Below are 23,276 nucleotides of genomic sequence, written 5' to 3'. Positions count from 1 at the left end.
AGCCTCAGCATCCAAGGGGACTTCATCCCCCAGCCAGTAGTGCACCAGGAGGCGTGTTTGTAGAGTGGTGGAGATGACCTCCCGGCAATCCCTCTGTGTGGGACTTACTGGAGGTAACCGGAGGGCTTGTTGGCCACCAAGGACCATCACCAGCGAAAAGGACTTCATCTCCAACCAGAAGTGCACCAAGAGCACGTTTGCAGAGTGGTGGTGAAAGGGGGCGTGGCCTCCGACGACCTCTCAGCAGTCTCTCTGTTTGGGACTTAAGTGATTCCTAGGGAGGTAGTGGTCCCCAAGGGTTCGGGGAATCTGCGCAGCCCCCCTTCAGAGTTTTCAAAGCCCTGGGGAGTTGGTGGTCCCAGGGGCGCGGGGTGCCATGCGGGCATGCCCGCATACTTTAAAACAAATACCCCAGGAGGTGGGGGCCCCCGGGGTTTCATTAAATCCTAGGAGTGGGACCCATGCACCCCGTACCTTTCTTTTTTATATGCCCCCGGGATTTGACCCACCAGGGGCTTTCTTTAAAAGAAGCGTGAAGAGATGGAGCGCTCAGTCTGGAGTTGTGTGTCAGTCTGACAAATCCTCAATCAAGATCTAAAAGAGCTCTCTCAGGGGAGATTGTGGTTGTAAAACAGGTTTATTAGGTACGAAACCTCCAAAATGTTTCAGCCGGAATGGCCCTATTCACATTAAAGGAGGTTTATATAATTAATCATTCTAAGTCTGACATTTAGAAATGAATAACCCTATACACACAATCAAACTGATTCAGTTGTCACTACACACCTCAAGTTCCCACAATGTAAATAGTCCAACGATATACAATAGTTTTCAGATAAATAATTCATCCCCAGTGGACAATGGAAGTTGAATAAATCAAATAATCAAATATAAAATGATCAATGAAAGTCAGATTAATCTAAAATGCAATACAAGTGCGTAAAAACGCTTCATCATGTGACAGAACATATTGCAGGCATGTGCATCCATCTAGGGGCTTATAAACACAGAGAAATAAAATGTATTTCCGAAGAAATATTTCAGTACCCTGTAATGGATCTGAGGAAAAGGGTAGGGGGCTCCAACCACAAGGATTTCACCATATCACTGGCAAGATTCTCTTCCTTTCCTCCTGAATCAAAAAGGGAAAATGTTATACAAATGAAAACAATCTATCCAGGCATAGGGCATAATCAAGACCCAAAACAAATTTCTCAATGTTATTAGTGTGCCCTCAGTTCTTCCTTATTATTCCACCCCGATGAGACCCTGGTTTCCACATCAATAATATACCTGGATTCTTTGCTTCTGAAGGTAAGTACCCTAGTTCTCCCTTTGTTATTGGTGGGGATCTGTTCTACTGCAAACTAAGTGAGTTGGTTTCTGTCACTACAGTGTTTTTCACTTAAATGTGTGGTTGTGCGATAATGAAGGTCATTATTATCTATGGCCCTTATACGTTCGGACATCCAGTGATGTCGTCATTGATGTCATTTGAGATGTCAAAAGTGCATGATGAGGGCACGAGTTATAGTTGCTTCAGTTAAATAGCTACCTAAAACTGCTGGATTTCAGTGTTTTTTTTTGTTTAAAACATTATGTTTTAACTGGTATTTTCACCTCCCTATAATGTCACTTTAACTTTTCTTTAACCTTAATTTTTTTCAATGAATTTCTGAATTTTTAAAGTAAGATATTATTATCAGACCTAACTATGAAGTCACTTTGTTCTTTGTTTTTTTTCAGTGAATTTCTGAGTTCTTTTTTAAGTAAAGTAACAATATAAAGGGTTTCAGGTGAAATCAGACTCAGTAGCCCTCTCAATGTATTGTGGTCAATGTGGTCTGATAAAGGCTATTGGTGAGTTCCAGTCCTGTTGTGAGTGTGGCCACATGGAGGTTGTTTTGAATAAAATGGTTCGAGTTGAGGATGACCCTTGCAGTAATATGCGGTTTGCAGGCCAGCTTAGAAGAGACTGGTCTTTGAATGTTATGCTGCAAACAAGTTTGGCGCTCAGCACCCGCTGTGCTCCACCGAAGTGCTCATGAAGAGCGAAACAAAGTGTCTGGAGCTAAGAAAATTGAAATTTTTGAAAGAAATGAACAGTCATCAAGCTTTGCTCCACTGGAGAACTGCAACTTTGCAAAGATGAACCACATTGCCAAGAATGCACTGGGAGGGCTGCTGAGTCTGGTTTCACATGAAAGTCACAGCTGAAAGCAATTGGTGAGTGCCAGTCCTGGTTTGAGTGCAGCCACATGGAGGTTTCAAATTTACTGTGAGATTCAGACATATTTGTCTCCACCCCATCAGATCTCACAATGGTGAAGCAGAGGGAAAATAATAATTGTACTTTTATTAAAAAATAATAAACATATTTTAATGTGAAATAAAAATGTAAATAACATGAAATATTCATGACTAATCTAGAACTCAATTTAAGTGCTTAATAAATATTAATTATATTTATGATTATTGTTTTCTAAAATATTTTTTTAAAGAAACCATCTTCACTATCCTTTTAATATTTCATTATAATTTAGTAAAGTGAATTCAAACTTATTAATTCATTTTATTAAAAGTTGGAAAGTTTTATTTCATTATTTTCATACCAAAAGTTAAATATTAATTGGTTTAATAAAAAAATTCATTGAAAATTACTTTTTATACTATATAAATATATTATGTATCTGTGCATGTGGGTCTGTATGTGTTTAATTTCACATTCAAATAGGTTTTTTAACAGTATTTCCTATTTGGTGTAATTTTTTACACCCCTGCCTCCATTATTTGAGGATGTTTTGCAGTACGAGTGACTGGCCATGTGTGGTGCTGGACTTACTTAAATGCTGGGATGGAGTACATTATTGACTGCCATGGGCCCATTGTGGCTGTTGTAACTTTGGAAGTGCAGTTTGTGATTAACAATAGACTTTCCCTTTTTTGGGTGGGTGCTGGTATTTGCATGTCAATCCCTAAAACCCACCTTAACCCTTCCACATACCTTCTGCTTAATGCTCGTTTTCCTCCCATTTTGCAGTAAGAATTTCCCATATTTCAGCCTTTGACCAGGTCCCTCTTACATTTTTAACAAAACGTATGCCTGCATGTGCAGAGACCTCCGCAACTGAGGCAAAGAAATCTACATAGAAAAGATAGGATACGCAGAGGTCTTTGCATGTCGGCTGGCAAATAGCATTTGTAGTACTTAAGTAGTACTATTGCAGTACTACTAAGCACATTACAAAATGCAGTTTTTGGATAGGCCCTTATGTGCACAGTTCCCAAGCTGCGTTAGTAAAACATTAGCCAGGTATGGAAACATCATGCACTTGCTTATTCTGCCTTGGACTGACCTGCAATACAATTAAAAGTAAATTTATTCAGAAACATGTGTATGCAGATTATTGTATTAATAATCTTTAAAACAATAATAAAATATTTCAAGTAACAATATTACTACTCCTAAAATTGATAGTTATGATTATATTGTAACCCCACCGCAGACTAAGAAGTGAGTAGTCCCTATCGCTGACCTCAGAATACAGGCAAACCAATAAAATGCCAGCATTCTAAGCCTCCTGAGTGACTGAGCCACTCTTTGCATTTCTTAGATGGCACCAGCAATTATTATTACTATTTAGCTTCATGTAGCTATAACATTTTCTCTAGTGTCCTCTAGCGTACTCATCTTGAGAAAAATGGGCATATCGATACAATTCATCTAGAGTGAAATACGTCTCTAATGTGTGGTTTTATGGAACAGTTCAAAATATGGACATTGTGATCATCCACAGTGAATATAAGCTTCTGATTTATAACTGAAATATGTATAATTTTCATTACAGCTTCCTCAGTAGTCGGGACAAAATTTTCCCCTGGATATACACCTCAACCTTATCCAACGTTATCACCAATGCAACCAACTACGCCCCATCAAGCTCTGAAGGGACCTACAGACATTATTCCAATTGGTACACCTGAGACCCCTGAGGATCCTGTGGCTAATACGCAAACGACAACTAGTGGTAGGAATCTATTTTATCTAAATGTGTTTTCCTTTTCTATCATGAAATCATGTTTTTCCTTTCAATTTGTGCTCATTGATGGACAACAAAGAAAAATTGTTATTGGTATGTGAAAAAGTAGTTTTACTCATACTAATCAAGTGCTAGTGCAAGATGTCTGCAAGTGGTTGTGCTTCCTCTCCTTGATAAACAGATTTTTAAAAAAATCTTTATTTAACATTTTTCCATCTACAATTTACCACGATGCATAATGTGCCATCATTGTCATCATACAATAAACAGAGCAAATATCCAATAGGACATACAGTGATAAACATATTTGATATATATTAATGGAAAAAACATAGTTAGGGATAAATTAAGGTTGTGTTGACTGCACGGAGACAATATTGACACTCAGTAACATTCTGTTACAAAATACATTGCAGTCCTGCCTTTCTCCCTGCTCTGGCGCTAAATTTAGCTGCCTAGCGCCAACGCAGGCACACTTGCACCATAGTGCAAGGGTGGCTGCTTTGTGGTAATGATTGTTTATGTGCAGGTAGGTGTCTCTTCAAGCACATAAACAATCATAAATGGTGATTTGTAACTTCTATGTGTGCTGCTTTGTGCAGCATACATAGAAGTTGTAACTCGTCATTTTTTAAATGATTGATTATGTGCAGAAAGGGACACCTACCTGCATATAAAAAATCATACATGGTGTTTTGCTGTTTCTATGTGTGCTGCATGAAACAGCAAAAACGAGAAGAAAGAAAGCATTTCTCCTTGTTTTGCCTGTTTAAGACCATGTTTTCCCTGGTCTTAATTTTGGCGCTGCCCAAGATTTACGCCACCCTTGTCAAAATCAGTGGGTGTTGCGGCAGGACGCCCACTGCAACACCCATTGCCCATCCCTTTCACGCTAAGTATAGCGTGAAAGAATGCCTTATTCACAATGGAGCGGTAAGCCACATTAAGTGGCTTAACGCCGCCTTGTGAATAAGGCGAGACCCCTATCACCACAGGAATGTCTAAAAAAGTGACGTTCCTGTGGCGATAGGGGCTTGTAAATATGCCCCTATGCTTCTTTGCTGTCCAGTGCAGTAGTAAAACACAATGTCGACTGCTTGATTGCTTCATTTTCTCCACCTGTCGCTAAAAGTCTCAGCAGTTTGTACCGAAGCACGTAAAGGCGATAAAGCAAGGTACAGCTGATAGGAAAACGTAAGGAGTTGCTGCTCCAATTCAAGTGTGGCAGCAGGAAATTTCCCATTGCAGCACAGGCTCTTTTGCCCCAATTTCTTCTCTTTATGTTTTTAATTGGGACCAGAGTTGTGGTTCACTAATTTGGCATTGATTTAATTGTAAAATTGAGAAGCTCAAAATGTTGTGACTTCACACACATCTACACAAAACCTCAAAACATATTAAATTCACTTCATACAAAATAGCACAAATAACAAATGTATTTATCAATATAAAAGATGACTTCTCATCTGGCATCATCAAAAAAAACAGGTGGCAGCTACTTTCAGAAATGTGTGGGTTCGGTAGGTTCCCTAGGTGACGGCCAAGCCTGGGCCCAATTAATCCAGCTATTCCTATTGTTGATGTCGCCACACTGCGTTTTGGCCCCTTTCATGTCACAGGTGCGAAGCCAAACCACACAAGTGGGGATCCATTTTTATCAGGTAACGTGTGTCTAGTTTTTAGAAATGTCTGGGTTTTGTAGGTTTACCCTACAGACAGTGTGCATGCTGGCAGTAATAAGTCAGAAAAAACTCATATTAATCATATCCATCCACTACTCAAGTATACACTCATGAATTTGGCATGAGAGTGAGTGAAAAATATACATTTTATTGACAAATGAGTTCTTCCCGGTTCGAGCGGCGCCTGGGTAGGTTAACGGCCCATCCCGGCAGCACCTAATACGACACCAGAATCCTGGTGTCCCGGTAGCGCAGCGAACACGGACAGAAGCAGGGATATACACTCTAATAGGTTCCCATTTGGCACATGGCGAGATCGTTCTCCATAATATATGTGGCAGGTAACAAATGCACCCACCACATTGTGTAGATAGTTAACATTCCAATAGGTCCTGAAGAATTGCCAAGGATCACTAGGACCGCTAGGCATGAAACATGTTGACCACCACAGAAGAGCATAGCTAAGCCGAACCCTCACGTCAGCTAGCTGCCACTCTGTTTTCGTTTTTAATCAAGTGGATAGCCATTCCTAATAAAGTCTAATTTTTGGATTATCCAACTTGTTTTAATCACTTACACGCACTCACATCTACACCACTAGACCCCTCACACGCACTTCACCATACGGCCAGGAACAGACGATCTCCGCTAAAGAGCCCCTTTAAGGGTGCCCGTCGGGTATTGCAGCGCCGACCCGACGAGGAGCAGGTCCATATGATGAAGCATGACACCTAGCTTGCTTGGTGTGTGAGGACCCTAGTTCCGACTAGAGGAACCCCTTTCCTCTTTCACACGGTCTCCTTGTTACTTACACCTTCTCTCTCCCTCTTTCCTGAGGAACTGTATACTCTTCTTTTTTTCATGAAAATGAATGCATAGAAATCATTGTTGATAATATAATTGTAAATTCAGAATACTGAATCTATGATTCACAGCTCCTGAGCTGTAAGGCCACGTCAAGGCACCAACCTCTTTACAGGCCGTTCATATGTTTCACACACAGAAAGGAATTCATTCTGCCAGCTGCGCGCCCAACACAATACAACACTCACCTCAACAAACAGCGCCATTCAAGACCCGTCACTTTCATACTCCCACATGACGGACACACCAGTCACAGCAACACTCATCCTGACATCAGCCAACTTACAAACACACCGCCAGCCAATTGCCAATACACACACATGTGCAACACCAGTCAACCACAAGTCCACAAACATCACCGACCAAACACCAGTCCCCACATTCACTACCAGCCAAACATAAGTCCTACACATTGCTAGCGAAATGTGAATCAACAAACAACACCTGCTCAACGCCAGCTCAAACACACTGCCAGTCAAACACCAGCCCTCAAACACTGGCAATCAACCATCACTACACACACACTGCAAGCCAACCCCCAACCACTCGAAACTCATCATGAAGCTCCATACCAGTTTCATTTCTAAATTACTACCAGAACTGGGAGATTACACACACAAAACACATGCAGAAAAAATACAACCTTCGATTAAAAACAGCACTTTGTTTTCAAAATTTAAAAAAACACACCTATTGGTAGAAGATGAAAACCATCTATGATTGCATGCACAACTGGGGCAACTAAAACATTAACATACCGTCAACTAGGTATCTAAACAGAAAATATATACACATCCAGACCATAGTCAGTTCCCTTTTACACTCGTAGTTGCTCCAAATACTTGAGTTGTATGTGGTACATTTTCAAAACATGTGAGCACGCCTAGGTCAGGATTAGAAGGCCACTTGGGGCACTTGTGTGTTGGAGAAATGTATTCGTGAAAGTAGCGATATTTCAATCTAGCAACATCCTCACCTACTCAAATTCTAGGAACACTTGCTTGCTCTACTGCAACAAGGCTGTCTATTACAGACAGCTGAAACTGTACAAAATAATCTGGAGAATGATCTTTAAAAACAACATAAGCATTTAAGGATGAGAACTGAAACAAATGAACAGCAAATTTCAAGCAGCATTGTAAGGCTCCTACCTTTGTACTACTTTAGTTACATCTCCCGTGTGCTTGTAGTCTAGAATGCATACAGGTTTGTGCACTCCAGCTACTTAACTCCAAACAGTCACAGGTGAAGTGCTTACATCATGAAAAGTTGCGAGCATGTGAATATCTCTCCTGCCTGAAAATGTCAAAGCAGGTAGCTCATTACGTAAGGCATTGCTTGGCATCCTTTCAAGTTTCTTAAATACTATCTCCTTAGCGTAACCATTACGGTTAAAGCAGATTATGCCATATGCAAAGTGCCAACTTTGAACAATTCTTTAAATTATTGCACACCTGTGTAGAAATTGCCCATATATAAAAGGTAACCTTTATGAAAAGTGCTCTGCCAAGTTTTCTCACATTTTTTTCACTAACTCCAAAAGTGGAAAGGCAGCCAGGGGCGTCAATGGAAGAATCCCTTCTAGTGTACATACTGTACCTATACAATTATGCCACATATTCAGTGGCACATAAACAGTCACACAGAATAGACAGCTTAATACCTTAATGTGCTCTCCTGCTGGGTATGTACTTTCCAAAACCCAAAAGACCCTTGAAAAGGGGCAGAGACTCCTCCACAGCTATATCTTGAACTGGAACATAGATCTTTGAGAAACGATCAACTAAATGATCAAGGTCAGGCCGCATCTTGAACAGAAGGTCACAATCAGGGTGATCTTGTGGCAACACGGTAGCATTATCCACATAATGCAGCATCTGCTGCAGAAGCAAATTCCGTTCTCAATTAATGAGTGCTGGAAAAATAACAGTTGCCATCAAGAGAATAGTTGAACCAATATAAAGACAATGAAGGTTTCCTTATAGCAATCCCATCAAAAAAGTTAAAACCATAAATGCTTCATCTCACTGAGAAATATGATAGGCCAATGCTTGGTTCTAGAGTATGTCTTAAGTGTAGCACTTTGGTCCCACAAAAAACTGTTTTACATACAAACTGGTCTGCTCAAAAATACATCATCAATAAACAATTGGAAACAAATGATAAGCAAAACGTTCTCTGTGTTAACTCTACACCTTAGAACACCACTAGGGGCAGGCCAAACAGATTACCTCATCTTAGGGGCAACCCAAGGTTCAACACTTCCAATGGGAAGCCTTCCATTCCCTGGCTGCAATCCAACTTGCTCATGCTGCACTACCAGCATATCAATGTCCTCCTCTAAGAAAGGCACTTCATCAGTGCCCAATAGTGGATTCATCATCAGATGATTCCTCTCAGACAGACTATTCACTGCCAGAATCTTGCACTTGTTCCTCTGCCTCACATGCAGAGTCAGAGCCATATTCAGAGGCAGATTCAAAAAGTAAACCAACAACCTGCTGGGTGGCCAGCCTGCAGGCAGCCATAATGTTAACTAATGAAATTATCACAACAAACAAGACAACAATGAACAACACTGTGTCAAATTAGAACTCAAACAAACTGTGGCTGGATCAAACAGTAATATATCTATTGACATATAAGGATCTGGAAAATTATTATCAATACAAACCACACAATTTACTTTATACTCCATAAAGATACTTAGATACCTCTCACTTGCCACACACAGTTAGATTGAGGATCATATGTTCCCTAAACACAGCAAGCACCATAGATATCCCCCTAAAAAGGAAACAAATACTCATAACGGAAGAGTTAATAGATCTTGCACAAATCCATATGTTATGTTGAAAGACAATTAAACACAAGCTAAATATGCCTACATTAATACATCAGTAAACAGAGCAAAGATATACATTTGAAGCAAACATTAGAAAAAAGGTTTCCTTACCAAACACATGCAACTACACAAACTGCAGATCTACCAAAGCCAAAACCGCAAGCAGGATTTACCACCAAGAAAATCATACTATTTGCACTACAATAAAAAGGAAACAAAACTCACGAATAAGAAACAAAACAGTTAACCATCATACTGACGTCTGTGCTGGGGGCCAGATCACAATCAAGAGATGCAGATCTGCTCCTAAAGGTGGCACAAAACAAAATAAAAACTTGGTACCACCAGATCAGAGCAACCCTTACCACAGGGGAAGATTCCCTCCCACACACAGACATTTATTCTGTGGTTTCTCAATGTTTGCCATCCAACCTACCTGGTTTTGCTGGGTGCTTGAACATTGGACCTATTTTACTATCTGAAAATTCTGTCAGGTAAAATCGCTTGAAGTTTAGACAGCAACTACAACCAGGCCTCTGCTCCCATTCTTGCCCAACCTCTTTTCCAGACAGTGCATGCTCCCTAATGCCATGGCATATTGACCTTCCATAACCTACCAACATCCCTCCCTTAATCCCCACCCCATAAAGATGCCCCTGCTGCCATTTACCTCCTGCTCGATGTAGGAGGTAATGCTGAAGAGCAAACTTTGAAGACTTCATAGTGGCAGTTAAGCCGGGAAAGAGTACCCATAAAAAGTTGAAGTAGAATCAGAAATAAGAAAGACTCACAGGACTGTAAACTGAGATGAGTGCATCAATACTGGGATTAAATAGTCTACTCTGTTGCGCACCATTGTGCATGTTCTTGCCGATATAATCACCAATTATAGCCGTAACCCGTAGGATCCAAACACGAATTCAAAGGGGCAATTGAGAAGTCCCCATTAGTGTTGGATACCTTCAGTTCTTGATAGAATATACTGTGCAGTAACAGTGATATGAAGCAAGTAGAGACAGCCATATTTCACTCTATTAGATCCTGTAGTGTAAGATAATTGGCCTCAACCAATGCTTTCTCAGATTGATATAGTAAGGGTATGAGAGATAAAGTGTGTCCTCATTGGAGTGCATAACTTGGTGGCAATTTGCCATCTGATATCATTAAAAGACTTTGGGGCTCCTTGCGATGTCGGGTGGAAACTTTTGACCCGACAACAACTCGGAATCTGGACCGACCGACACGCGGTCGGCAGTTCCGCTCACACAATAACGATGCGACTGAACACTGTTCAGTCAGATTCCCATTGTATCCTACGGGAGCTTGTGTTCCGCCCGACAACCGGCCATAACACAGGCCTCAATGGGGAAATGGGGTGTGTGTGTAAAACCCTGCAACCTGTTGGTGCCTGCCACACAGTGCAGGGCTTTACAGGGGGGTACCCCCTCGGCCACCAAACGGAAACCGCAAGATGTAGGGGGCCCTGCTAGGGGCCCCCAAAGTCACTTTCTGACAGTCTTTTGTGTATCGCACAGGCTGGCACGGAAAGGCTGTTGGAAATTGACATCGTAATCCCGAGGTCGGAAACACTGTCCATAGGGGTGTACGATTCGGTTCCAACCGACACGAATACTCCAAGAGCCAGTCGGAACCGATTTGGAAAGACCACGCGGTTTACCTTCCGATCGTAATCGTCAGACGGATTGTAAACCGACCGAGTCGGTCAGAAGGGCTCCAACACGGTCAAGTAAATCACTTGTCGGGAGGAGACTTTCCGCCCAACATCGTAATTGGCCCCTTTGTAGAGAAACTCTGAAGTGGAAAGAGACATTATGATCCTTAAATATAAGTTATTCCTATAGGAAGGGGACAATAGAACAAAATACCCATTCCAGACCATTGTAGACCAACAGCACATATAGTTTGGTACAGGGGAAGTTTGCAAATGGCATAAAGGTCATCACAATATATTTTCTATCAATGCTTAGACTTCATCAAAGGCATAGTAAACACTACTGGCTTCAGAAAATACAGCAGTAAGACAAATCTCAATTGATATTTGCAAAATTAAAGCTAACCATCAAAGTCTTAAGAGTTATTCACTCATCATCTGTTCTTGCAAAAACTGCAGAAATTAATCTGAAGCCACTCGAAATATAGATTGTTGCGAACCACCTTAAGTCGATATTGTGCAACACTGTGAAGTATGAAGCATGGAATTTTCCAGTCTTATCAAAGCATGTGGCTGAGCCATCCCCATTTTGAAAGGTTTGAAGTTACTGTTCCCTAATCTTCATATAAACCTTTTACCATAGCACTCTGATGCTCAGCCCCGTATCTATGCATTCCATTTCAGGTTTAGCAGAGGAAGAGCCATAATTGGCAGGAAGCTTGCCCTTCCCCTACCACATTTGAAGGATTACCAGAGACTCAGCTAGCTCTGCCATTGGAACCCATTGACCAGGCACCTAAAAATTATTGCATAGCCCCTACCCTCAGGAAGAAAATTTCCTGTGCACCAGAGACATTGTTTTTTTGTTTCTCAAAAACAAACCTTCATTTTGGGTATTTGTTTCTAAGAAATACAAATAATCCAGATTGAGCTATCAGTATTTGGCAGCCAACTTGAAGTTCACTGTTGTCTAAATTGCACCTTGCATTCAAAAAGCAAACTTCTCCCAGATCCATCTTTCTTGAATTACAGTTGCATATGAAGAACAGAAACATGTATCCTTGGCCTGTTTGCATTGTGGTTTGTGTGCCTCATGGAAACCTACTTTACAATTACTAAGACACTTATGGCTTTCTTGTTTGGTGGACAGGGTACCTCACCACAGACATGTCAGAGAACACTGTCCACCAAACTGACAGTCATTATTTAGAGTCAGGCGCACCATCACGTTTTAGTGTGCGATGTCACCACCAACTCTGCTGGCAGAAACCTTACACCAACAGCTCAATGGACTTGGGGCTGTTGATGTAAGTACTTCAGACAGGTCCTTCTTTTGGAGTTTGTTTTTGTAAAACAAAAAAACAAAAAAGTTTTTGAGCGGCTGCATGAAACATGGCGCCAGCAAGAATAATCTATGCCTTCAGAGGAGCCACTGTGGTGGCAACTACTTTGAAGTCACAGAGATCTTTGCCAGGCCAGCGGAGATCTCTAAATACAGAAGAGTTAATCTTCCAGGGCAGAGAAGGTAACTTCCTCTGCCACTGTGGTGGACTACCGGCTGTCTGCCAAACTGTAAATGAGACCCTTAGATCCTCATTCACACCTACACAAAACCACATATTATGGTTGATTAGGATGAAATATTTTTGTGTATTTTTTAGTTTATGATTTTTGCAAATAGTGCTAGAATTGCTCCTGCTTAGCCACGTTTTGTGCTATGCTTTATCACAAGCTATAAACTAGAGGGAAACTGTGTAAAACAGGTGAGTAGTAAATATATTGTCGCAAATCCAGATTAGGTAGTAGTCATCTGACTCTTTCCTTTCTTATCATAATGTGAGGCAAGTAACACATGCGTGGCTAGTCAAAATGTTCCCTTTTACGCTGAGTAAATTCAACAGTAGTGTACCATTACCTTGTTAATGCAATAACATATTTGACACACTATATTTGTTTTTCAGTTGATGGTGATCCGCACTTCATTGTGCATTTACCAAAAAGCAAGATGGATGTATGCTTTAATATTGACTCACAACCTGGTAAAATCTTTAACATGATCTCCGACCCTGATACAGGTAAGTTCATCTAAAGGACGAAAACGCCAACGTTACTACATGTCATTTGGAAGAAGGAAGAGGTATTAGTGTGTATTTTGTGACTCGGTTCATAGATAGTTTGCAGCCTTCTCCTAACAGTAGCACTTCTCACGAAAATTACACTTGATGATCTATTTTTATTTTTACAAATCTACATTTTGCATTTTTTGCGTTAATACTATTTTCGTCTATAGCTTTATAGGCAATAAAATCATTCAGTAATTAAACAGCAGTGCAGGCACGGAGCTGGAGCTGAATTGCAGGCAGGGTAACGAGTCAAAGCAAAGATGCAGGTGGCCATATTTCTGTTGTGCTAATGGCATAGGGCTGACATCTCAGTCCACATTTTGCACCCCACAAAAGTCAAGTCGATGCTCCAAGAACCTTTCTGAACCTATGTTACAGTCGAAGGTGATAATGGGGGAGAGTTACAAGGCTAAAAGTTGAGTTATAACTACCACCTGTGTTCCCTTTGTCAAAGATATTCTACGCTTTGAACCTGGATCTACAAATCTAACCATGTATTTATTTATAGGTCATTAATATTTAAATATATGGGAAAGGGCCCATTCAGTGTTCCTGCAATCCAAGTACACAATTGTTCAAAGGAGGAGTCAAACAACAACAGGAAAGGTGTTGTGTTGATATGAACATTAAAGCTAACTATAAATTGCACCACAGATAACCTAACATTTAGCTTTGGGGTTGCAATACTTTTTTGATGCAGCCCGAGGCAAAATATATTTCGGTATTTACTAAGCCACACAAAGCCCCTCTTGCAGGGATTAGTTTTTTTTTTAAGTAACGTGAGGCAGTGCTTAGCTGTGCCTTGTGTCACCTTGGGTTGTTGAGGTGTTCCATGGGTGGAGCATGGGTGTTGTAGCGTCCTCCCTAGCATGCAAATGACTACACCACACAAGGAGCTCTGTACAGCACATCTTTATTATTCAGTGTGCAACTGTTGACTAACTCGCAAATGCGTCAGCAACTTTATTTAAACATACGAGACACACCCCAATGCTTACGTCGCTCCTACGGAGCCCTTCAGGAACCAGCCAGGTCCCGTTATACAAATACATACAAGACACTACAGGTTTCCCTGTGCATCCGCCCATGAATTTTGACACAAACCAAGATTTATTAGTCTTTAAACCTGGATTTGCTCCAATATGATGCACCTACCTGAGGCTGTTGCAACATATCTCTTTGCATGTGCTGCATTCTGAGATTCTATGAACAGCCTTGAGGAATATTTTTTCTACTGGTAGGTATTCCTTCCTTAACAGAAGCTATTCTGACCACAATGTAGTCACCCTTGCGTCATGGAGCAAGGGTGCTTGCATCGACATTAGGCTGCCAAAAGTGTGCCAGTCCAAGAAAAGATCAGAAGTGCTTGCCAATGTTTGTAAATATGGAGCATTTCTGCTCTCTGCCTTTCACCCAGTGCAGCTCACTGCAGCAAGTTCCCTTTACTGCTTTGTGTGAAAGCTTAATAAATCCATGCCTGTATCTTTGATGGAACTGTCAGTCTAGAGCATTTTCCTGTATTTTTGAAAAGATACTAGGATTGCGGACATTAGTACAGAGAAGGTGGTGGTGAATATGCACATATCACAAGCACTTATCTCGGCAAATGTTATCAATGCAATAAGTCTTACTTTAAACCTAGGAAGACTCTTACATGCCATTTAGAAAACCTTCATAATCGAGCAATTGCTATTGGTTTAGAGTGTTCCATGCAAACTATTTTGCTACCTTTGGCTTACATGTATGAGAATTTGTAAAAAGGTGGGTTTGAATGTGACGATAACACACATGATTTTAGTATCATCATAATCTGTACATATTCCTTGATTTTTCTTGGGGTTAACTCTTTAATCTTTTTTTTCTGTGAACTTAGTGCTGCAAAATACTATTCCCTCAGGGATTTCTCAACAAAGTAAACCACAAATTTGAATAGAACATTAAATGCAAACATTTGGAGTTACTAAATTAGATTTTAATTATAAAGTATAAAAATTCGTTGGTGAATACATTTGGGAAATAGAACTTTATATGCAATTTGACTGAAGCAGTGAATGGAATATTAAATTATGATTTTTTTATTGACATCTAAAAAACAAGAAGCGAGAAAACATTTTTAAATATTACATTAAAATGATAAATTATATTCTAACAATGTAACAGTGTAAATTTGACTTTGAAACTAAAAAGTAAACAAAATAATTGCAATGCAAAACCAAAAAAACAATTTCGATTTTTATTGAAAAGGAAAGAATGCAATTCTGGGTCATAAATAGGAGACCATATATCAAGTAGTGTTATTTTTCTACAATTTTGAATAACATTTCTATTCCTTGCAGTACAGGGTCCCAAACTGTGGTGTATCTAACAGATTATATAGATAAATCAATCTTCATAGGTATGTGACAGCTGGGTCATTCCTGATCCTCCTCCCCAATTTCCAGAAATCTGCTCAGAACTCCTACATTTGTTAGGTAACTGTTGCAATTGTCCTAGTTGTGCTACTGATTTTTGAGCATTGAGTATTTGCTGCATGTTATACTAGGTTTCCTTGCTGTGGTTTTCCCTAACTTTTTGCCTTCAGACATCCTGTTTTTGGTGACTGTGTTTTTGCTGGCCTCAACACTGCACACTTTACCACCGCTAACCAGTGCTAAAGTGCTTTTGCTCACGCCTTAAAACAGGTTAGATTGGCTTATACCCAAATCGCATATTTACTAAACTTGTAAGTCCCTAGTAAACTGGCACCACCAGTGCTCAAGGCCTGTAAATTAATTGCTACTAGCTGTCCATCAATTTTGTTCTTTTGCAGCTGGCCTGCAGCACTGCTAGTGCCACTCACTCAAGTAGCACTTTAAACATGCCTCAGGTCTGCCTTTGCAGTGTGTGTGTGTGGGTAGTTTTAAACTACCATTTCGACTTGCCAAATAAAACCTTTTGCCAGACACAAACCTTCCTTTTAAATGCATATGTTACCCGTGGGGTAGGTCCCGGGCAGCCCAGAGGGCAGGGAGCAATGTATTTCAAAAAGTAGGACATGTACTTTTAAGTTTTACATGTCCTGGTAGTGAAAAACTCTTAAATTATTAGGTAGGAATTGCAATTTAAAATCATGCCGGATTTTAAATTACAATTCTGAAAGTGGCATGTTTAGAAAATTGGAATTATCTTGCATTAGCCATTTGGTGCCTCCAGCCTGTCTCTGGGTCACATGACTAAGTGTGGGTGACAGTTGGACTTTGTGTATTCCTCCTAGACAGCCACACACAATTGGGAGCTTAGGTGTGACTGGATGGGCCATCACTGGCAGGATAGGAGGGAGGAGCGGGCCCAGTCCCATTTACACTAGAACAGGTTGTGTCCTCTCTACACACAAAGGGCTGCATACCCCCGTTTGATAGTATGGAGCCAGGAAGGCAGGGCACCTGTGCACTTCAAAGGCATGCCTCTAGTAGCTTCTCTCCACTTCAAAGGCACAGCTGGGTATAAATACTGGACCTCAGACACCACCACTTAAGTACACTTCTGGACCTGTGTATGCTCTGCCAGACAGGGGGGCTTCTGTGCTACTACAAGGACTACCACCCTGCTGAACTGCTGCTCTGACGAAACTGCTGTCCTGCTGTGCTAACCTGCTGCCCTCTTGCCTGGGTGAGAAGGACTGGACCTGCATCTCTTGAACCCAGAACCCAGAGTGATTCTAAGGGTTAGATGGATAGGCTCCTGATCTAAAGCCTCAGGGACACAACAGGCTCCCAACAAGCTTGCACCAGCACACATGGACTTTTTGCATCTGTGAGTCTACCCTGCCAAGTGGTGTCACCACAGATCGTGTCCCTTGGAAGTGAGCTTAAGGTGCCAGCCTGTAGATCCAGCGGAACCAACGCATCTCCTCTGCTGTGCGATGCAAACCTGCGCAGAACTGATGAATATTCACTGGAGTGTGGATTGGACCCATCGAAAAGACCCACATTACCTTTGCAGCCTCTTCAGAACCACCACTGCGCAATGCATCTACAGCCCAGGTCCTCCCATCCCTCATTGACTGAAGCCTCAACGCCAATACTAACCTCTACATCACAGCCCTGCAGCTCTTCAGAACCGACGCTTCACCCTGACTGCATGCTGAATCCTCGATGCCTGACTTTGCATCTTAAGCCCTGTCAACGGGATCCTCGGCGACAACGCAGGCTCTCGCACCACAGCCTCGCAGCATATCAGAATCGACGCATCACTTCGGCTGCACGATGCATCATCAAACCACAGATCCTTCCAAAGCTCCGCAAACCAGGATTTTAGATACTCTGTTCAGCTAGACTAACTGGGTCCCTGTAGCCCGGCTGCACTCCAGCGCAGTCGGCATGAACTTGTGACTTTGTCCCGGTTCGGCGTGACCAGATATCTACAGTTGGCACTTTGTGCTTTTTGGTGCTGTTTTCACTAAAATATTTACATTTAAATATCTCCAGTTCTACTAATTGGATTGTTATTGTTTTGGTCTTGTATTTATTAAAATAGGTTCTATTTTCTAACCTGGTGTGGGATAATTTTTGTGTGATGTTTTCACATTATTACTCTTTGATTAGAAGTATTGCCAAATACTTTACATTTGCCTCTAAGTTAAGCCTGACTTCTCCTTGCCAAGCTGCCACAGACTTGAGGGCAGGTTAATTTAGGGTTAGCCTGTGCCTCACCCTGACAAGAATTAGGGTTGCTGCTTGACCAGGGTTCACACCCCAGTCAACCTACAACCCAATTTCTCACGCTGCATTTTTTAAATAACGGCTGGACCATGGTCAGTTTGCACAGAGTTACAGATAATAATTTTTACAGTTGCACTCAAAGCCTAAACCTGGTGGGGGCTCCCAGAAAGAGTGTTTGGCACAGTTAAACCAGCACCTCCCTCATTAGTTTCCAAAATGCTGACTTCTTAAGTTGGAAACTGTAGTTTTAAACAAATCTGCAAGTTAGTTAGCGTAGAAGCAGTGAAAGACGAGTGTAGTAGAAATAAGACAGTGGAAAATAACTCCCTCAAGGGATTTGATACACGGATGATCTAGTTTAAGAAAATAAGGCATTTGCTTTTCGGTGGACTTGGAATATATATTGAGATGATTTTTTATCAGGCATACTCTTTATAACTGTCTTAGTTCTCCACTTATCCTCCAGTTGGTGAGATTTACATTCGAGGGATTGTAGATCCTTGGTAGCACCAGGGTTCAAAGTGTATTTAAATTTAGGCTTGTACGTCCAGTGCAATATTATGTAGACTATCATGACATATTTGATCAAATGAAGTTTCCTGGTTAGATATTGTGCAATCTGCAAGTATTATTTTAAATTTAAACTTAAATGAACACATGCAACCTTTTTCTTGTTCTTACTTTTTAAATAATTCATAAGAGGAAGACATCTGTGATCACTATTTTTATTAGACCGCTTTCTATGAACCATTTCATCTCACAATAAACTAGAACATGGCTAATATTTGGAAATTGTTATAGTCTGTCTAGTCCCATCATTTCTTTGTAATACCGCCTCATTGAAGATTTCCTAATCCTAAATTTCAAAGGGGCTAAATGTATAACTATATTAAAGCAGAGGCGGCAACGACACAATTAATGTTTTGTTAAATGACCCCCAACTCAAGGGTACAATATATTTTTCCCTACTATTTTTTAATGTGATCTGGTTCTCCATATCGTAACTGAGAGTTTCATTAATTGCCTGGGTCCATGCTAACTTTTCTTCACAGTCAACAGTTGTAATGTGTCTCTTTTGTTTGGATTTCCTAATCATTGGAGAGATACAAATGAGCGCCTTCAAAACGATATATCTTTGTGGGTGCTAAAGACAGTCTTGATTTCAGTGAAGGCATTTTCTTTTACCTGTTTTCACTATTTTGTTGTTGTTTCAATAGTTCTAACTTCTATCACCCCCTGTTTCATCTCTTATTTCTCCTCCTCCACTCAATCCAATCTCATGTTCTCACAGAGGAAACTCAGAGCAGTTATAAGCTGCTCACTTGGCTGCTCATCACTTTAAGTTAAGAGTGACATAGGGCCAGATGTATCAAGCTTTTTTCCTGTTCGCCCATTTTCGAACGGGAAAAAGCCTTTTGGGATGTGTCATCCCAAAAGGCATTCGCAAAATAGTCAATCGCAAAAATTGTGATTCCTTAATTTGCAAATTCATTTAAGGAATCCCAATATGCGATTCCTTAATTGAAATGCAGGAAGGCAAAAAAAATTGCGACCTGCCTTTAAGGAATCGCAAATTACCACCGACTTCAAGTTAGTGATATTGTGCGAATTCCATGAAAAATGTATTTTTTTTCATTTTTTCAAGGTGCCATATGGTGTACATACATGCGAGCATGCGTGCACACATGCACATTCCAGGGGTGCAACAGGGTGTCCATTTGGCACCCTTGCAACCTTGAAATTGCATACGCAATTTGCGAGTACCTGTTGGGTACTCTCAAATTGCACATGCAATTCCCATTCATTCCTATGGGAAGCCATTCCTTATTTGCGACTCGCAATTTGCGACTCGCAAATAAGGAATATGTAGGAATCGCAATTATTATTGCAAAACCTACATACAGTGCATTTTGCGATTCCATAATAGCGAATCGGTGAAATTTGCTGTTATAGAATCGCAAAATCCAATAATGATACATCTGGCCCATAGTTACTTGTCTGTAAAGATGAAACCACTTCTCACCTACTTTCCCTATATGCAGCAGACCTCCCCAAATTGAGCTGTATGGAATCCATTATTATGTTCTACCCTCTGTTCAAAGAGGGTCAATAGCAGAACTGTGATCTGTAATCTTTAATTCTACAAATATCATCTAATTAATAACCTGAGCATTCAGTTCTGCATCTTACTCACACACATATTACACCCGAAGATGTCTGGTAAAAGAATTTTATATAATCCGCTTTAAATCAAATGACACTATACAGATTTGCAACTGTATCCAAAGTCAAATATAAACAATGGAACGTCAAAAGCTCACTGAATTTCAGAGAATTGTTTGCCAAGCCAGATGGTGTTGCAACTCCTGCTTAACTGTTCAATGAAAATTATAACTTGTTGTTGTCCTTTCGTATCTCTTTTCAAAGGCGTTGTGGTTAATGGACAGCTCGTCGGTGCCAAAATGATGAAAAATAACAAACTGGATACATATTTTGGAATAGTGGGGATTCATTTTAGAAATGAAAATGTGAAAATAGAAATCACCACTGAGAAAATAAGTCTCAAATATTCATCTCAATACATCATCATGTCCTGGGCTGAGACTAGTCGCATAACACAGGAAAGGTGAGTGAGGCTTATTTGTCAGTATTGTTCAAGCACCTGCACTAAGGGCGTGTGCCTTCTGGTGAATTGATTTACACTTAGTTCTAGGGAACAATCACACAGTTAGCCTCCTGATGCTTGGAATGTATAAGGTGTCCTTGAATGTGTAAAAACATGCATGATGTTAATATACTCATAATCATACACAATTGTTGATTTTATTAATACAATGGCAGTTACTCTGAAACTACAAAAAAAGGAATATGTTGTCGTGAAGATTTGAATTTATGTGCAAAGTATTGTTATATAAAAAATAGGATCCTATTTATTTGTGTTGAATATGACCATAGATCCCCTGCTAGACTGCACAGCCTATCTATCAGCACATCAAAAGCGAAAAGACTGCCGGATTTATACTTGACAAGATTTGTGAGACAGCCACTGTAGCACTTTAGTTTTCAGTTTCAAGCCGCCCGAATATGGTAATTGCTGTCCAGAAGTTTGGGGAAGGAGGCAAGGAAAGGTCCATGTCTTTTGGATAGGACTGCCAGGTTGAATGCTGTGGTAAATAAAAATGGCCGTAATAACATACATGCATAAAGTGAAAAAGCATAATAGAAAGGTGAAGAGTTAATCTAACATTAAATAAATAGAAAAATACTGATCACGGTAGAAAAATAAATTGAGAAATTGGGATAAACTTTTTTGAAAAAATATATATTAATTTTTGGGTGATCTCTTTAAAACAAAGACTCAAGTCACAATCATGGATGTCCAAATAGAAAACAGGCTATATAATCAATGGAACAGTGATTCATACGAATAGGAAGAATTACATGCAGTCCGCAAAAGGGGATGGGAAGTTAATTCCAGCCAAAATAGCAAACATTGTAGAAATGAATGATATTGCGGGCCAGGTTAATTTCCATCACACATAAGTGCCATTGTCTTTATTAAATCTACTGCTTTTCTATAGGTCTTTTCTCATTAACTGTGATATATTACAGTTACAAACACAGATTACACAGTACAACACTATAAGTGCAGTTTTACACACATTAAACACAGGGGCGGTGCCTCTACTAGGGTGGAGGAGTGTTGCCTCACTGCTTTCTTGCAGTTTGAGAAAACCAAAACATAAAATGTTAATCGCTAAAAGTTATTACCATTTTATGTTTCCTTTGGGCATTGAGGGTGGGCGGGACTGCTCGACTCTTTCAGCAGGGCAGGGGCGGAGTGGTTTGCACACTCCTAAGTGTGCAAAGACTGTTTGGTCGGCCCTCTCGGGTCATGCGCACTCTGCCTCTTCTCCACGCAGGCTGCATATCAGCCTCCATGGAGAACATGGCCACCTCATTAGCCCCTGGCTAGACAGAGTCCCGACCAATCACAATGCTGCGACCAATCACAATGCTGCTTGCAGCGTTGTGATTTGCTCAGGGGAGGGTCCAGAGGGATCCTGGCTGCCTGCCTCCTGTTCCTGTTGGAGGCAGGAGAGCAGGAGCAGGAGCAGACGCCAAGAAGACGTTGGACCCAGCAGAAAGGAAGGTAGGTTTAATTATTATTTTTAAATATTTACCCATGATCCCCCCGCAACACCCCCTGCAAATCCCCCCCACCCATGACCCCTCACGTCTGCCCCACACCCACAAGCAATGCCGGCCGCGACTGCTTAAAAATGCTTCCAGCCCTTTCATCTCTTTAATCACTCCCCCAAATACGTTTCTCAATATTGTCATTTTGTTATCCTACAGGCCCTCTTATGCATCATTTTGCTACACTTTCTGTGCCTCTCCAGACTTCTCATTCCATACATTTTTGGGAAGTCATTTTTTTACCCCTTGATTTTTCCAGACCACCATGCTCAGACCTTGTCCTGATGATGGCCTTATAATAATGTCTTGGTTGAAACATCTTTGATGATACTTGCAATTTTGATAATAATTCAAAGGCTACCATGACCCTGATAGAGAATTTACCTCTACAATTTTTTGTGGCATCTACTCTTACTATATCTGTTTTTATTGTACAAATATACACTGTATGATCACATCATGCACTGAGCACCTTCTAAGCATCTTTGATATGTGACCAATTCATAATATATATATGCTGGATGTATAATGCATTTGCCCTCACAGCAAATCTTGCGTTATTTGGGTCTGCTTTATTTTTTCCCCACAATTATAGAGCATTTTTATGAATGCCTGCAACATTATTACACTGCCTTTGCAACACTTTTTGTGATGCTGCAGTGGCGTAAATAATGTGCCACGTTGCACCATATTTAGAAAGTGACGCATCTAAGCAGATGTGTCTCTTTGTAAACCCCGCGCTACATTATACCTGCGTCAGGTATAATGTATGCAGGGTGGTCATTACCTCGCAATAAAGGGTCATAGAAGTGGCACTGTGAAATCTATGAGACTTCACTGCAACACTTCTAGGACGCTACATTGCTGGAGTTGCGCCTGATTTCATACGCACCCCAGCAATGCGCCACTTTTGCGCCTACAAGATACGTCAACAATACTGACTTATTTGTAAGTCCTTGCGACATGGATTGCCGTACATTAAATATGGCGCATTCATACTGTCACAAGGAGGCCACAGTGAAAACTGTCACATCGCTGTTTTCACACAGTGATGCGACAGTTTTAATAAATTTGCCCCATAGTTTTAATGTTTTTCAATTGATTCCACATATGCTGTATTTTGTGCTTTTCTATATAATACTTGTCTTCA

General features: G+C 40.7%; 1 protein-coding gene across 1 annotated transcript in view; it reads left to right on the top strand.

Annotated features, from left to right (window-relative positions):
• The window catches only part of ITIH2 (inter-alpha-trypsin inhibitor heavy chain 2), a 242,179-nt gene that overhangs the window by 199,825 nt on the left and 19,078 nt on the right, over positions 1-23,276 (top strand). The window contains exons 16-18 of the mRNA XM_085653538.1: positions 3,849-4,028; positions 13,065-13,178; positions 20,354-20,552. Coding sequence (XP_085509664.1) covers positions 3,849-4,028; positions 13,065-13,178; positions 20,354-20,552 — 493 coding nt within the window. The remainder of the gene's footprint in view (positions 1-3,848; positions 4,029-13,064; positions 13,179-20,353; positions 20,553-23,276) is intronic.

The sequence above is a fragment of the Triturus cristatus genome, chromosome 4_1, assembly GCF_964204655.1.
Source record: "Triturus cristatus chromosome 4_1, aTriCri1.1, whole genome shotgun sequence".
Lineage (NCBI taxonomy): Eukaryota > Metazoa > Chordata > Amphibia > Caudata > Salamandridae > Triturus > Triturus cristatus.
This window is presented reverse-complemented; position numbering and strand designations above follow the sequence as displayed.